At 42.9% G+C, this 15,415-nt stretch overlaps 3 protein-coding genes across 3 annotated transcripts; 1 reads left to right on the top strand and 2 right to left on the bottom strand.

Annotated features, from left to right (window-relative positions):
• Nucleotides 1-1,792: 1,792 nt before the first annotated feature.
• Nucleotides 1,793-5,492, top strand: dram1 (DNA-damage regulated autophagy modulator 1). Its single transcript, XM_027027017.2, has 7 exons — nucleotides 1,793-2,068; nucleotides 2,631-2,698; nucleotides 3,541-3,683; nucleotides 4,294-4,471; nucleotides 4,605-4,663; nucleotides 4,862-4,954; nucleotides 5,149-5,492. Exons 1-7 carry the CDS (start codon nucleotides 1,938-1,940, stop codon nucleotides 5,191-5,193), a joined length of 717 nt encoding a protein of 238 aa, XP_026882818.2. The 5' UTR covers nucleotides 1,793-1,937; the 3' UTR covers nucleotides 5,194-5,492.
• Nucleotides 5,493-5,780: 288 nt separating this feature from the next.
• Nucleotides 5,781-8,931, bottom strand: washc3 (WASH complex subunit 3). The gene is made up of 7 exons (XM_027027016.2): nucleotides 8,735-8,931; nucleotides 8,499-8,597; nucleotides 7,969-8,034; nucleotides 7,242-7,358; nucleotides 6,643-6,762; nucleotides 6,422-6,486; nucleotides 5,781-6,311 (listed from the first exon to the last, which is right to left on the bottom strand). The coding sequence occupies exons 1-7, from the start codon at nucleotides 8,783-8,785 to the stop codon at nucleotides 6,218-6,220; spliced, it is 612 nt and encodes a 203-aa protein (XP_026882817.2). The 5' UTR covers nucleotides 8,786-8,931; the 3' UTR covers nucleotides 5,781-6,217.
• A 757-nt stretch (nucleotides 8,932-9,688) lies between these two features.
• Nucleotides 9,689-15,354, bottom strand: cwf19l1 (CWF19 like cell cycle control factor 1). Its single transcript, XM_035523805.1, has 14 exons — nucleotides 15,024-15,354; nucleotides 14,775-14,859; nucleotides 14,616-14,700; nucleotides 14,412-14,513; nucleotides 14,102-14,316; nucleotides 13,621-13,736; nucleotides 13,403-13,487; nucleotides 13,126-13,275; nucleotides 12,795-12,957; nucleotides 12,164-12,243; nucleotides 11,813-12,022; nucleotides 10,944-11,063; nucleotides 10,261-10,358; nucleotides 9,689-10,151 (listed from the first exon to the last, which is right to left on the bottom strand). The coding sequence occupies exons 1-14, from the start codon at nucleotides 15,044-15,046 to the stop codon at nucleotides 10,007-10,009; spliced, it is 1,677 nt and encodes a 558-aa protein (XP_035379698.1). The 5' UTR covers nucleotides 15,047-15,354; the 3' UTR covers nucleotides 9,689-10,006.
• Between the last annotated feature and the right edge of the window lie 61 nt (nucleotides 15,355-15,415).

Raw genomic sequence — 15,415 nt, 5'->3', positions numbered from 1 at the left:
ACAGACCGTGCCAAAAGAGTTAAAAAGAAAGGTTCTTAATGAGGAAAAGAAGGGTTCAATTGTAGCTTTACTTGCACAGGGACACAATGAGCATCAGGTTGCTTCCATCTTGAAAATTTCCAAAACTGTGGTTCATAAGAACAAGGTCAAGCAGCAAACACATGGGACAACAACAGCTACAGACTCACAGAGTTTGAAAATGACTCTCTACTGACTGTGCTGATCACCACCTCATTCGAATATCACTTAACAACCGTAAGATGATGTCAAGTGACCTACAAAAAAATGGCATGCAGCAGCTGGGGTGAATTGCACAGCGAGGACAGTACGAAACAGGCTTCTGGAGGCAGGGCTGAAGTCGTGCAAAGCTAGAAACAAGCCCTTCATCAACGAGAAGCAAAGAAGAGTCAGACTGAAGTTTGCAAAAAAACATAAGGATTGGACCATAGAGGACTGGAGTAAGGTTATCTTCTCTGATGAGTGTAATTTTCAGCTTTGTCCATCACCTGGTCATGTAATGGTTAGACAGAGACTTGGAGAGGCCTACAAGCCAGAGTGTCTTGCACCCGCTGTGAAATTTGGTGCAGGATTGGTGATGATCTGGGGGTGTTTCAGCAAGGCTGGAATCAGGCAGATTTGTCTTTGTGAAGGAAACATGAATCAAGCCACTTACAAAACTGTGCTGGAAGAAAACTTGCTTCCTTCTGCTCTGACAATGTTCCCCAACTCTGATGATTGGTTTTTTCAACAGGACAATGCTCCATGGCACACAGCCAGGTCAATCAAAGTCTGAATGAAGGACCACCAGATCAAGACCCTATCATGGCCAGCCCAATCTCCAGACCTGAACCCCACTGAAAACCTCTGGAATGTGATCAAGCAGAAGATGGATGGTCACAAGCCATCAAACAAATCTGAGCTCTTGTTTAAAGTTACCCAACAGCAATGTGAAAGACTGGTGTAAAGCATGCCAAGACACATGAAAGCTGTGATTACAAATCAGGGTTATTCTACCAAATATGGATTTCCTGACTCATCCTATGTTGAAATATCAGTACTGTGTTGTTTATAAATTAATATGAGCTGGTTTTCTTTTCTTTGCATTATTTGTGGTCTGAAATTTCTGTAACTGTATTTTCTGTATTTTTATCTGGAATTTAGAAGAAATGTTGCCAGTACTTTACAAAATAAAACAAAACTATACACACACACACACACACACACACACACACACACACACACACACACACACACACACGCACGCACAGAAAATGACAGGAGTTAAAGACCATTTACGCCATGTCATTTTAACAGGTTAATTAACATTACATTAGGCAATTTTAAATAGATTGTACACACGCTTTACATTATCCTATGTATTACTATATTACTATTATCTGCATGTTGAAAAATGTATTTGAACAAACCGGCGGACATTATAATGAACTAACAGAAGTGTATATAGTCCAGTCACTAGCTGTGCTGTTTTGTGACTGTACTCCTGTACAGCAGTGGCTAGGAGCTTAAAGTGCAGACCATCAGAATGTCTTTCATTTTTCTCTGGATAAGAGTGTCTGCCAAATGCCGTAAATGTACATTTTCATTTATATTGTGTGAACCGTACAGGAATCAAAGCCCCTTTTCTACATAAGCACCCTCTCTCAGTAGTTGGACAAACTAACGTAACACAAAACGTCCGAAAGGAAGAAGTATGAGTGCGACCCAAGGGCGAGCATATGCTAACGCTAATGTGATTGAAGGAGTAAAAAGGAAGAGGCTGCAGTCTGCACAAACATGTGACAGGCGTGTAGGTTTTAAGTCCCAGGTTATTCTGCAGACTGATAGCAGCCCAGATCCTGCAACGGTCGGACTGAACATTCTTCATGCTTATTCCACTTGGCTCTATCTCAGGGTGATGCAAATATATTTAAAAGACAATGGTTTGGTTCCTGGAAGGGGTGTGTTTTTTACCCACGTTTCTGGTCATTTGGTCATCATGCACTTTTATAATCAATTATCTAATTGCACTATTCCGCCGAGATGTCGATGTGATATTCCCCTATATAAGGTGAGTGATTTGATTCTTTTGATCATTCGATTCCTTCTCTAGTTTATGGAGGAAACTACTCCGTTTGGGGTGTAACATAGTTTGTTTAGTTTACCATAAAATGTGCTATTGTGCTTCAAGTAAGGTGTCATTTAGGCACAGTCATTGTTTGTAACATGGTGAAGTTGTAACAGTTTTGCTAAACTTTCTTTAGTTTCGTTTTCAAGCGAAGACTCGATGTCTTGCTGGCAACCCTTTAACCCACAAAAAGGACGTGCATACAAATGTTCCAAAATGTCTCCGATCACATTAAAGTACATCCGATGTACTCCTTTTCAAAGAACAGTCTCTTAAAGACGTATGCAAAAAAAATCTCATTTAAAAATCCAGTAGAGATCGCTTATGGTTAATCATCAGACACCAAGAGATGAAGTTACCAAAGCTCTTGTACGGAGACAGTGGCTTACTTCTTCTTTCATACATAAATGACTGATAGACCAATTGGTGAGAAGCTTTTACTGAAAATGCGAATGGAAATCTCAGAAACGTTTATAACACATGTAGCTGCCGTGTCGTTTGTTAGTGATACAGGGGCCGTGCCTCCGGAAAGCTGCTTGTTCAGCCTGATGGGAACAATCACAGCCTTTGCAGGTGGGAATGAATTGCGCATTAGTTTAATTACATTTACATTACTTACATTACATTTACATTACTTACCTCGTTCCTGGTAGAGAACATATTACTGACCCAACACACATTTTATAATTAACACACCAGACACACAGCTGCCTAAAGTATAATTTTGCTTCACTTTTTCTTCAATGGCTATCACAATAAGGAGTGAATTATGCAAGATGAATTGCATACCCAAAATGCTTCACACAAAAAACTGTTCACTGCTGTTATCTAATTGCTATTTTTTTTAAGGAAGAGCTGGTTAAAGTCTACCTTGAAATCAGCAGTGTTGTGTCTGTCAGTGGAAGAACTGTCCAAGATTATCACACAGTGCAGTTTTGGAACTTAGCAAATTCACTTTGCATGACTTGAGTGATGAGAAACTGCATGTGACCATAAAGGAAACCCCACTGTCACCAGATCTCAGAAGGGTGTTAGGAAATTGCAGTGTACAATGTGTTTATTTTCATATGTGTCTGGTTTAGATCAGAGGCTACATGTCATTTGCACTGGCTTAAGTAACCCTGGAATTTTTGATTCTGTAGTGGAGCAGTCCCACTTCTGTTTCTCAGAAAATGAAACAGCTCTCCCCCACAGAGCACAGCTGGAATGACAGCTGTCTCAAAGCAAATTCAGTCTAACAAGTCAACAAGGCAAAACCTCAAGGACCAGTTAGGACCAGTTAAAGGAATGAAACCTTTGTCTGCGCCAGGCATTTGCAGTGTTTTGCAACTGTATAATGTATATGTATTTCACTGTGTGACCATTTATAACTGATGTGCTCATATATCTAACAACCTCACTGGTTTCTTTTCTAGGGTTTGCCACTATGTTTGCCAGATATAAGTTTGTGCAGAGGCTGACTGAGAAAAGAGGTGGAGTACCTCCTGCTCTGAACGTGGCTACTCTGGTCGCTGCCATAGTCTCCTGTGTGGGCATGTGCACCGTGGCCACCTTTCAGGTGCATCTTGTTCCAGTTTCTCAGAGGCAGCGTGGAGATAAGATGAAACATTAGTGAACGTTTACTTGTGCGGATGCTTATGCTCTTGGTTGCCAGAACTAGCACTCTGTGCGAACGCTTCAACCCGCCAGCCACTTCATTATAACCTTGACCTTCGCACCTCGTCGTTAGTAACGCCTCTCTTATAGTTGCACATCGTAAGCGGGCAGTGTGCGGATGTTGCCAGGCACAATTTGTCAGCCTCCTGCGGCCATTCACCACCGATTGGTTTCTTGCCGCAAGGTCGGTGTTGATCAGTGATGAGTTGGGTCTAACACAGCATTAATATAACAATTGGTAGTGTCATGGTTGTGGAGCAAGCCCAAGTGTACCAGACACAACAGTTTCTGGGATTTTTAGAATTAAAAGCATCACTGCCGGGCCGAGAGTGGACTGCTGCCTACACATGGCGAGCCAACAGCTATCCTGTAGTCAGAAACTGACGGTCGATGAACCAAAGGATGGCTAATACACTGTGTTAAATTTGCATGTGAAGTGGCTGGTGTGTTTATCAAACCAACTGTGAGAAAGCTCACATCCATCTGTATATTTCTCTAATGTGCCATTTTAGGAAACAGAAGTTAGGATCGTACATGACTTGGGTGCGTTTTTCTTCTTCACTTCCGGAGTGGTTTACATCATCCTTCAGGCTGTAATCTCGTACTTGACTTACCCTTATGGATCTTCAAAGTGCATGTGTTGCATTCGCATCATCTTCGCCGTTGTAGCCTGCTTGGGAGTATTTCCAAGTATCCTTTATATTTTGCCCATATCACCATTTCAAACAAAGACATTTCAGTTGGCTTCAGTAACATGAATATATTCAAACTATTTCATTTAGGCTGTGCTGAATTCAATGTATCTTCCTTAATATTCTGCAAGCTATAATTTGCACTTTACTTGTGAAAAAGCCCAAATTGCACTGGAACAAGGAAGACAAGGTTAAATATATTCACTTTCTAACAGTAGCTGAAGAACACTGTAGAACAGAGATGGGTACCTCTAACTGGAAAGCCTTTTTATTATGAAAGGCACTAAGGCAAAGAAAGGTACCAGATCACAGCAGCGCTGTGTCCATAGGTTTGGGTTAAGGTATGGCTTGAGCTGACCCGTGATGTTCTGTGTCTGTCCATCTCTAGGAATACACGCTCCATTTTGCGAGTGCTGTGAGTGAATGGACAGTGGCCTTCACGTTTGTCTTCTTTTTCTTCACATACATCCAGGAGTTCCAGGTTAGTTCATGGAACCAGTTTATAGCACTTACACCAGTACACTTGAACAGACTGCTGGAATTCAATGCAGGAACAAAGAAAACGAAAATGATTTGTCTTTTTTGGTTTAACCTTGAATAGATCTCGACTATTACAATATGCTTCCAAGCGAGGTATCATTGTGACTGAATCTCCTTCCTCTTTGTTCCCTACAGCTCTTCAATTTGAGGGTGGACACTGAATTAATAGAGTTTACTTGATTTCACCATTACACTATGACTGACCCAATTTATGTGTACTTTTGTACTAAGATGGTGTTGCCAGAGCGGTTATATTTTTCTCTAGACTTTATAACCATTTTACATATTATAAAGCCAAAACTGTAATCATCTCTCATTTGTAAATATATTTGTATAATTTGTATGCATTATTAAAATCACATAGGCAAATCACATTCTCAGCACGATGCTTACTCACCTAATGAGTATTACACTTTTACAATTTGACTGCAGAGCAAAGGTTTCAATTGATCCAGCAATAAACTAATGTTATGGCCTGACGTGCATGACTCATTTATGGTGAAATGAAAGCACATGATGTTATTGCTGGTTAATAACGACAGGGTTAAGTGGTCACCCTGCGGTTAGGTGAATCAGTCATTTATCCACACTCAGAACATGGAAAAGGATCATTTCAAAAGAGGGCTTACTTCTGCTCTAGAAGTTTAAAAGGTTACCAACATTTTTGAAAAACTACTAAAAACTGTACTTTGAAAGTATAGCACCCTGGAAGTAAAATCAATTAAAACATATTAACTTTACATTCAAATGTGACACCACACATTAAATAACATTGACGCATCATCTATAATTATGTAAATATATGTACCAACACTCATGAAAAATCAACAGATATCATTTCTTAATTTCCACAAAAAGGCCTTGCAATGAATATACAAAGGTCTGCGTCTGAACCATTTTAGGCCATTAGTCTTGTTCTCATCCCAAGAGGTATTCGTTCCACATTTTTCTTCTTTCAGAAATTAAAATGTTGTTTCATCACCCACTCTCTTGGCCTGAACATATCCCACAGCGTAGGAGACACATGGCTCTGCCTCAACCACATCTAAGGCACATCTAAAATCACTCCTATGCTATTAATAGTCCACAACAGGGGCGTGTGTACTGCCAGTACATTTACCCTGTATAGTGCTGAGCAGGTCTCATAACTGTGAGATTGGCCGTCCAATATAAAGTTCATGTCTGGCTGCAGAGGCGGGACCAATCAGTCGCTGAAAGATGATTCGCTGCCCGAGTTGTCATCATCTTGTTCTGCCACAGCCTTCTTGCCAAAATCTGGAACAGGAGCATCTGGCGAACTGGGGATATCATAAAGCACCTGTGTCAATAAGACTCAGGCAAATGCATTTAAACAGAATGCTCAAGAGGGCAACGGGGTAACAAGACAAACAGTGCAGGAAACACTCACTCTAAGAGACTTGGGTCCAAACCCTCAAGGATCATTTTAGTTTTTATTGCCATGATTGGAACACCCTTAGAATTGAAAGAAAATGGTATTGGTAATAAGCTTCAAGCCTCTTTCAACAATATGCCAACATATGCTAGCATGTGGTATGTAGTTATAAAAAGTGATAAATGCCATTACTATTAGTGAACAGCAATAAAAATAAAAAAAAACCAGTGACCTACCACTTGAACCATTTTTAGATATCTGGCATATCGTGGGTCCTTGGCTATAGTCATCACATTCACAGCCACTGCCTTTGCCTTTTGCTCTTCAGGGCTCTCCTGCTGTTGTCTAGGACCACCCTGCAAATGGTTAAAAAAAAACAAAAACAAACAAACAAACAAACAAACAAACAAAAAAACTGATAATGACATATGAACATAATTGAAAATCAAAACTAAACAGAAGAAGGAAAAAAAAAACATTGCAAGATGACGAAGCAATCTTTTGCAGAAATTGACTGGGTGATAAATGAATTTAGCTCAGCTGGATTTGCAACAGACTGTTGGCTTTGTTTTCTAGGTCAAACTTTGTGAAACGTATGAGTATGCATCATAAAGTTCGATTTGACTACTTGTCTAAACAACTTTTCAACTACTAACCCATGGGTTTATTCAGATGGCTGCTTATACATCTTTAAATCTTCTCATGTTGATCAAATGGCTAAGCCATGTCACCATTTCTGGAACACTGACATCTGTGCTCAGTTACATGCAATTCAACTGGACACTTTGTTAGTTACAGAAGAGTCAAAGGCATTTTTGGTGAGGCTGCCGTGTACCTCGGCGGGAGGAGAGGGACCACTGCCGGGCTCCGCTGCTGGCCCATTGGTCTCTGCAGAAGGCCTCTGAGCCAGTCCATCCACTGTCACATCCTCCAGCCCGGGAATTGAAGACAGCTTTAAAGCGATTACAAAAGGTAAATGGCTGACAGCCTGCAAACAGAATCGCTTCATCCATCACTGCAGCACTCAGAGCCATGCCGACCCACGGCGGAAACTACCTGACGTTGCTGCGTCCACCGGCAGTGCATGAACATTTTCATGCTGGTTGTGTTACTGAATGAATACATGTAAATGTCATTTCATTGCCAAACAAATTATTGTCTACTAATGCAGTAAAAGACACCAGCCTTCCTGCAATCCTCATTTGTGAATGAGTGACATGTCAGAGCTTTATTGCCTTTTGCAAGGGGAAGTGGAGTTACACTGGAATTCTTGTGTGTCTCACAGTGTCAGCTTTATAAAGAGCAGATAAAGAAAACAAATATTAAAAAGGAGTAAGTAATGGATAACAGGGCACATGCAAATTTAGCGGAGGTTCATTGATCTGATGAACCCAGCAGCAGGTCCCATCGAGGAAGTCTATGTGATGTTTTTTAATTAAACAACAACAATAATAATAATAATAATGGATAATAATAATAATAATAATAATAATAATAATAATAACAATAATAATAATCATATTATTATTACACTTTGTGAGTTTGGTCAGCTACCCATTTACCTTTGCTTCCAAGATGCTGAGCGTCGTTTCAATTTGCTGGATCCGTAATGATATTGTTGCAAGTTTCTACAATAAAACATATGCAACAAACCCACAGCAATAAGTACGCTGGTCTCGCTTTACGTCCAGTCTATTGCAAAGAGCACTGTTCTTCATTTATGTGTCAGAGTCGCCCCTGCTTCGTCTCGCCATTTAATTATTAGGTGTTAGAGCACGGAAAACTGCTTAGTATTACGCTAACTCATACTCTAGCTCAACGCGAGCTACTAATCCTTCTGAAAAAGGGGGGCTGTACTAATGCCCGCAAAAAGGCGAGACAAGGCCTCCTGTTCCTTCAACGCATAATAACTACATTTCTAAACCGGTTATTCTGAAGATTACAAAACAATGTTATTTGATGATGATGGTGATGATGAAGATGATGATGATGATGATGATGAGAGTGGTATAAGTATCGTAAAGCCCGCCGCAGGTTAGCAGTATCCTCACATTACAAGAAATGACTAGTTAACGTTAGCTGGCTAACTTACCTCCTCACAGACAGTGGAAAAGCGGTTGAGAAACCGAACTGTGTGCACAAGGAACTGGTTGAGGAAAGCAACAATTCTTCTTTGCTGAATGGCTGGGACCTAACAGAAATACGCATCAAACAGCTGGGAATTAGATATAGGATAGATAGCAAGTCAGGTTCGCTAGTCGTTTGGCTTCATTTGCAAACCGTTTGTAAACAACTTGGAACAACGTCAACTCAAAGCAAACAACTCACTTTTGTCAGATCTACACCCGAGCCCACGATTGGCAATCCGTCCTCGTCCATGTCGGAGGTTTTAGACAAACAATAAAAATGTGGATACTTTGCAGTGTGCTAATGTGAAAATGCTTAGCTTAGCTTAGCTTAGCTAGTCAGATCATTAATGTGCTATATGAATCGGGCTGAATTTCTCTTCACGTGACTTTTGATGACACGTGACACTGCAGAAACGTGGAACGCCTGCTGTCTGTAGAAAACTCGATCGCATATTACATACATACATATATATACACATATATATATACACACACACACACACACACACACATATATATATGTATATGTATATATATATATATATATATATATATATATATATATATATATATACACACACACAATGTGCGTGTGAGGAGACTGCAGTGTACCTTAGTAGGATGCAGTTAGTAAAAATTGAAACACACCTAGACTATTGAACATAAGGCGACAGTATCAACCTCTGCCTGTCAGCAGTGAAGCATTTTCCCTCCTTATCCATTTTCTCTTGAAATACTAACATTTGTGCTTAACTCAGTTCATGTATTCAACAATAAGCATAATCCTGTCCCCCCTGACAAGTGCCTGCTTTACACTGCACTTTCTTACAGTCCAGTAGCAAAATAGACATTTTATTAAAAACACCTACCTTCTATCTACTTATACTGATCACTTAATTATATACTTTAGTTGGATTCATTTTTGTGTACAAGGACACAGTGTGACACCACCGTTCCATTTTGGGGAGCCAGCACTCAAAGCAGTGCAGCTGGGGTTTGTACATGTGAGATTTCGTACTGGAATGAAACTAAAATAAAGTTTCTATCTATCTCTCTCTCTCTCTATCTAAATAAAAATATTAAAAGTACCTTATATGTATTTCAAAAAAAATTTCAGGAGTACACCTCCTACACAAAAACACAGTGCACACACTTAAAAATCATTTTTTAATTTGGGACGACTGGGTAAAAAATATCTATTCATGAACTCTAGTTGCACCCCAAGCTTTGATTTAAAAACACTTCAGGTAAAGACAGGTCTTCCAGTCATATGCTGATTTAGCCTTTGTCTTAGCCATTGAATCAAAATTTAAGAGCAAAGGGCTCTGATGACATCAGTTTAAAAGCATAAAAAGAACATCTAGAAAATGTGTACTGCACATGAAAAAGAGATGCTTTCAGCAAGACCAAGTGGGTCAAGTGTGTGTTTTTTTTCACACTCAAGGAACAGTAATGATGTGCGGCATGTCCCTCAGTCATCCAGGCTGAAGTCGAAAGGCTGGAAGTCAGAACGGACCCGTTTGGTCAGAGCCTCCTCCTCGTCTTTGCTGTATTTACACTCTCTCCAGTCTGACCGCGTTGGGATGTTCAAAACTGCCTCACTCGCCAGGACTTCCCTAAGGTGAACACATGCACATACCTACCTCAAAATGTTTGCAAAAGACCAATCTGTGCAACCATAAGGAACATGTTGATATGTTTATGATTGCATATTTTGGTGTGTACCTGCCAAACTGCAGTGGGAAGTTCTTCTTGATGCGGTAAAACAGCTTTTCTCCTGTGTCTAACTCCACGTAGAAGTATGGGGTTCCCGGTGGGGCGATCTTGGAGAGCAGAAGGCAGATAGCCAGTTCAAACCCTATACTGACAATCAATGGCAGCAAATCGCTCTGGTAGCACATATTTTGCTCTCTATCAGAAGTGACACACACCCCTACCTCAAAATGTTTGCACAAGTACACACAAATATGCTCAATAAATATGCCCCACCAGTCTAACTGACACATAGACTGCAACTCCTCATTCTGTGGATGAGCTGCTGGGGAACTGCCATCTGGCCCTTCGCTCCTGCGCTGTGTGTGTGTGCTGCAGGAGGGCCTGGGTCCAGCCCTGGAGGGCCAGGGGGCAGCAGAGTCTTGGGGGTTTCTGTCTCAAACACACCTGTCAAACCTGCTAATAAACTGAGGGGTTGAACCAGGTGTGTTTGAAGAGGGAAATCAAACTGTGTTGGACTTTGACAAGGTAGGAACAGTGCTGGTCTCTCCTGGGCCAGTGGCTGTACTACCTGGTCTCTCCTGGGCCAGTGGCTGTACTACCTGGTCTCTCCTGGAGCAGTGGCTGTACTACCTGGACTCTCCTGGAGCAGTGGCTGTACTACCTGGACTCTCCTGGAGCAGTGGCTGTACTACCTGCTTGAGGTCTGTGTGCTCTGGGATCTCCATCAGCTCCATCTGCTGCTCCTGAGCCTGCACCATGAAGGCCTCTTTAATGTCCTCTGTACTGCACTGGTCCATGGGCACAGGCACCACCTGCCACCAGGGGGCGTAGACAGGGCAAATCACACGAAGCAGTAGCCGGTATCTCTATAGCCAGCTACGTTACATGCAAGACATTCTACTTCTGAAATGAACATGTGTCTCTACCATCCCAGCAATGAAAAACACCAGTCCCTCATCCCATTATGTTGTGAAGACCCTGACTGGAGCTCGGAATTATCCAGAGGGGGAAGAGCGGGTTTTGAGAAACCTCGTTTCCGCGCGAGACGATCGCACAAGGCGTCGCTCGCCGAGTGAGTGGTGGTCATCATCGGGATCGCGTCCCTCAGACTGCTGGTTCCTCAGGGCAGACGGTTGCCGTCCGCTCAGACTTAAACTGATGACTGATGGGTGTAATTGATCCTGTGTGCAGGGAGGGACTGGGGTCTCTCTGATCTCTGCCCCGCTGCGCGTGCGCTATAAGCCAGGACCAAACGCGTTCGTTTACGTGGCGCTGCTGGACTGACCCTGGGTCTCTACGGGTCCGCCCGTTTGGGCAGCGGCCACACGCAAGCCTGCCCGCTGCTCCTCCATGAGGCCCAACAGGGGAGTTAAAGGAAGACTTTCCGCTACCCAGACCGAACACTCCCTGTTCGAAGCACGCTCCAGCGGAAGAGCCGAGTTAGTGTAGCACATGCTTGAGAGCAGCACAATGAATCATAGCATTCGGATATCATTCTACTACTTAATAGGGAATATACAGGGAACGTAGGGGATTGAAACTGGCGGTCGACGTGTAGCACCTGCAGCTGGAGGTGCAGGCTGCGGTAGCTCCTCTCGAACAGCACGCAGCGCTGGCCGCGGCTCTCGTGGTACTTCCTGACAGCACTCTTGTACTTCTCCAGCTCTTCCACCACGTCGGAGGGCAGGTCCACCACGGACTGGTAGTGTCCGATGGGCAGCAGTAGCACGTGGTCTGGGGTGAGGCAGCCCTTGGCCACAGCCATGTAACACTGCAAGGCAAAGGCACTCTTGCTCACGCCAAACACCCAAAGCACTACGGAGCGCTAATGAAGTGGATCAGGTCTTTTGCGTGTTGTCAGACTCAGGGGCCCTACTTATCAAACGCCGGAGAGCGGGTCCTCGGAACTCACGTGTGTCCCAATACTGATGACCAGGTGCTTCTCCACCTCGGGACTGGCTAAGCAGAACCAGCAGGGTCCAGTAGGCTGAGCTGCTTGACACAGGAGAGTGCGTTATGGAGTGCAGATCTGCCTGTGCTGCACACAACGGCAATTCCAAGTGCTGTTCCCCAACCGGATCCCTGCCTGATATTCAACTACATCTACATCTGGTAGGCTTGTGTATTACTGTCTAGTAACACTAAGCCAGTGTAACTAACTTGTCAAGATGAACGTGTTTATTCCGTCCAAGGGGCTTCATCAGTTCAGTGTGCGTGTGAAAATATGCATTTAAATGTGTGTGTGAGATTCACAGCTATGTGTCATGAAACATGTCAAGATATACCACAGCCACTCGAGTGTAGAGGTGTAAACTGATGCGAAACTGCAAACATCTGAGTAACTGCCACTGCACCCCTAATTCAGAGAGGCTTGTTTCAGCTTGGCATAGATGGCCTTCACGCCTCTTTCAGTATAAATGTCTCTTTATATAGTCTACCAAAAATGACTAACCCCTATCGACTAGGCTATGAGAGAGTAAACTCCATCAAAGTCAATCAGAGCACATCTCACTGTAACCGATAGCAGGGCGGGTTTGACTTACGGGGCCTGCGGGGCTGTTTCGGCTGGCCGGCTGCCTCCCGATCCGACTGCCTCTTCCTCCCCGCGCCGTGCTGCTGCTCGGAGCAGAAATGCTGTTGCCGCTGTTGCTGCGGTTTCTTCTTCTGGCCCAGGTCGAAGAAGAACTGAGACGGAGGCTCCTCCTGCTGCTCAACACGTAGTGGGACATTAACGCCAACGAGCTACGCAGACGGGCCGATGTAAGGGTGTCTCAAAAGTAAGGTGCGGTACAAACGTGCGTCACAGCAGGAGGAAACCCAAGTTCTTAAACCGCATCACACACCTGGACAATCAGATTAGCGAAAAGCACAAACCTCATCGGCAGCTGCAGAGGGAGGGAGCGTCTCCTTTCTGCCCTCTTTAAGGGCTTTCCTGTAAGGGCTCTCTGTGACATCCTGAGGCTGTTTTACCAACTCTGCAGGGTCCATATTTTTCATTGGGACGATGTTAAATGCATACAAATACTAAGAGAACGAACACACACACAAAAAAAAAACAAACAAACAAACAAACATGAATTCCAGTCCCTGTGCCTCGCATCTTGGATTTACCGAACAGTGCGACCACACACAACAGTGGCAGAGGTCCTACCTTTTTCTTACCAGGGTTGTTAACTGCTGCCAATGCAATAAATCTACTAACATGCTGTGCATTCTCTTGTAGAACCACATGGTTTCTGTACAAACATAAATGAAACAAAACTTGTCAGGGGTGGAAATGTGTACAACTAAAGCAGAAATATTTTAGATTTGTATTCTATTCCATCCAGTAAGGTTTAAATAAATGTCTGAAGTTGCATGAAGTCAGACCTGTATGGCAGTCGCTCATAGTAAGCCCCTTCCAAAGCTGCAAAGTGATAACGAGGCTTCAGCTTTTCTGCAAGATTAGCGATGGAGGAAACGCCACAAAACTTTATATCAATTTCCTAAACACACCCAGACACAAAAGAAAGACAGGCATCTTTGGTAAGGCTGGTACAGGAGTAACATTAAAGGAATAAGGGTGTTTACCTTCAAAGGTATTTTGGTTAATTTATTTAGCATTCAGAGTAGTTTATGCTTTTAGGATATGTATTGTAAATTGCTTGGCTTTTTAGAACCAAAATCAATTTCCCATAAACACAGGGCACCATTTTCGGGCTAAATTTGTGCAGTCCATAACTAAAACCAAGCATTTGAAACAACAAAAACACCCTAAATAATGTTGAACTACTCTGAAGGATAAACAAAATATGTTTTTATTAGGCTTAATGCTGGAGTTATCAATGTTTTTTAGGCAGGCGGTACTTGCCGGGTTATTCCCATACTGCCACACTCCCCGAGGCCACTGTGAGGTCAAGAGGATGTCAACCCCTTTAAATTTGGAATTGGACATGAGCGGAGTAACCAGGGCTGTGAGATCTTTTGAGGTAAAGCAGTGTGCAGGTGCAGGATCCTGTTGGGCCTCTCTGCCACTGACATATGCAATCTGGAGGCCAGAAGCCCCTGTGAAAATACCCCTCCGCCCTAAAAAAAATAAATTAATCAATTCCGGTCCAGGAGTAATCACCAAAACACCTTTGTAAAGTTTAATGATATCAGTAAGAAAAAAAGATTCGCACCTAAATATATGATATTTTCGGCCAATTCACAACCATCAGAGCTGGGGAAATATTTCACGGTGTCTTGACTGGCGGCCCCCAGTATGTATGTATGGATAGGCGCTAAGTAAGTAAACCACAAGACAAGCCAACACCGCTGTAAACAGCCACGTTTAATGGCATGCAAATCAGCTCTTCAACTTCTTAAAACAGTTAGATAGCGACCTTTCTTAGCGCCAGACTGGTATGTCTCCCATTCCGCTACAGCCTCAGGAGACGTGCCAAAGAAATCACCCGCGCAGAGCAACACCTGTGAGAGGAAATCACCTGTGAGAGGAACGGCCTTTACGCCGAGGTATCTATCTTGGTTACGTACATACTCACATCAAACTCCCCGCTCTTTCTTTGTATCGCGTTCACTCGGTTGAACAGAGCGGTGATTTTACCTTCCACGTCACCACAAGCGAGGCTAAAGCAAGAGAAACGGCGACAAAACAAATAAGAAACGCACGTTACACGAGCAGCACGTGGTTTTATTTAAAGCGGAGCGTTATGAGGCGCGAGCTCCAAACGTCTCTCGCAAAAGCGGGCAAAACGAGGTGAACGCGGTTCACAAACTAGATATAAACTTACACTCTCAAAGGCTTCTCCCCCATGCCGTCAAAAAGAATGCCGATTTAATATGGTACGATTTGCACAGCTACTGATTAAGGCTAACCGGCTAGCTGTTTTTAATTTGTTTGTGAAAAAACATAGCTAGTTGTCCGCGAACAAAATAAACCCCAACAAAACAGGAGCACGAATAACTTTACCGGACCGTATGGGGGATAATGCTGCATCAATATAGCCACTTAAACAGGGCTTCAAATTTGAAAATAACGTCTATAAAAACGTGACTAAATATTTAAAGGTTCGTGTAGGGTTGATTACAGGTCTATGTTGAGATTATTAGCTATTTTAGCTATGGAGAAATATTTTCCACCCGAAATAAATATTTGAACGGACCGACATATTGCAGAACCCTG

The sequence above is a fragment of the Electrophorus electricus genome, chromosome 2 (assembly GCF_013358815.1).
Source record: "Electrophorus electricus isolate fEleEle1 chromosome 2, fEleEle1.pri, whole genome shotgun sequence".
In the NCBI taxonomy this organism is placed as follows: domain Eukaryota; kingdom Metazoa; phylum Chordata; class Actinopteri; order Gymnotiformes; family Gymnotidae; genus Electrophorus; species Electrophorus electricus.
The sequence above is the reverse complement of the archived record's forward strand: the minus strand, read 5'-3'. Positions and strand labels throughout refer to the sequence as shown.

Bases quoted from the DNA above. Each gene is read 5' to 3' on its own strand.
- washc3 (XM_027027016.2), bottom strand. From the start codon at position 8,785: ATGGACGAGGACGGATTGCCAATCGTGGGCTCGGGTGTAGATCTGACA. The intron at 8,035-8,498 runs GTAAGTTAGCCA...GTTTTATTGTAG, and splicing joins TTTCCACTGTCTGTGAGGAG to AAACTTGCAACAATATCATT. The intron at 6,487-6,642 runs GTAGGTCACTGG...TTCAATTCTAAG, and splicing joins ATCTAAAAATGGTTCAAGTG to GGTGTTCCAATCATGGCAAT.
- cwf19l1 (XM_035523805.1), bottom strand. From the start codon at position 15,046: ATGGGGGAGAAGCCTTTGAGAGT. The intron at 14,701-14,774 runs GTGAGTATGTAC...TTCCTCTCACAG, and splicing joins GAAAGAGCGGGGAGTTTGAT to GTGTTGCTCTGCGCGGGTGA. The intron at 12,958-13,125 runs GTTTGTGCTTTT...CGTGTTGAGCAG, and splicing joins CCTCTGCAGCTGCCGATGAG to CAGGAGGAGCCTCCGTCTCA.
- dram1 (XM_027027017.2), top strand. From the start codon at position 1,938: ATGGTTTGGTTCCTGGAAGGGGTGTGTTTTTTACCCACGTTTCTGGTC. The intron at 2,069-2,630 runs GTGAGTGATTTG...GTCGTTTGTTAG, and splicing joins GTGATATTCCCCTATATAAG to TGATACAGGGGCCGTGCCTC. The intron at 2,699-3,540 runs GTGGGAATGAAT...TTTCTTTTCTAG, and splicing joins AACAATCACAGCCTTTGCAG to GGTTTGCCACTATGTTTGCC.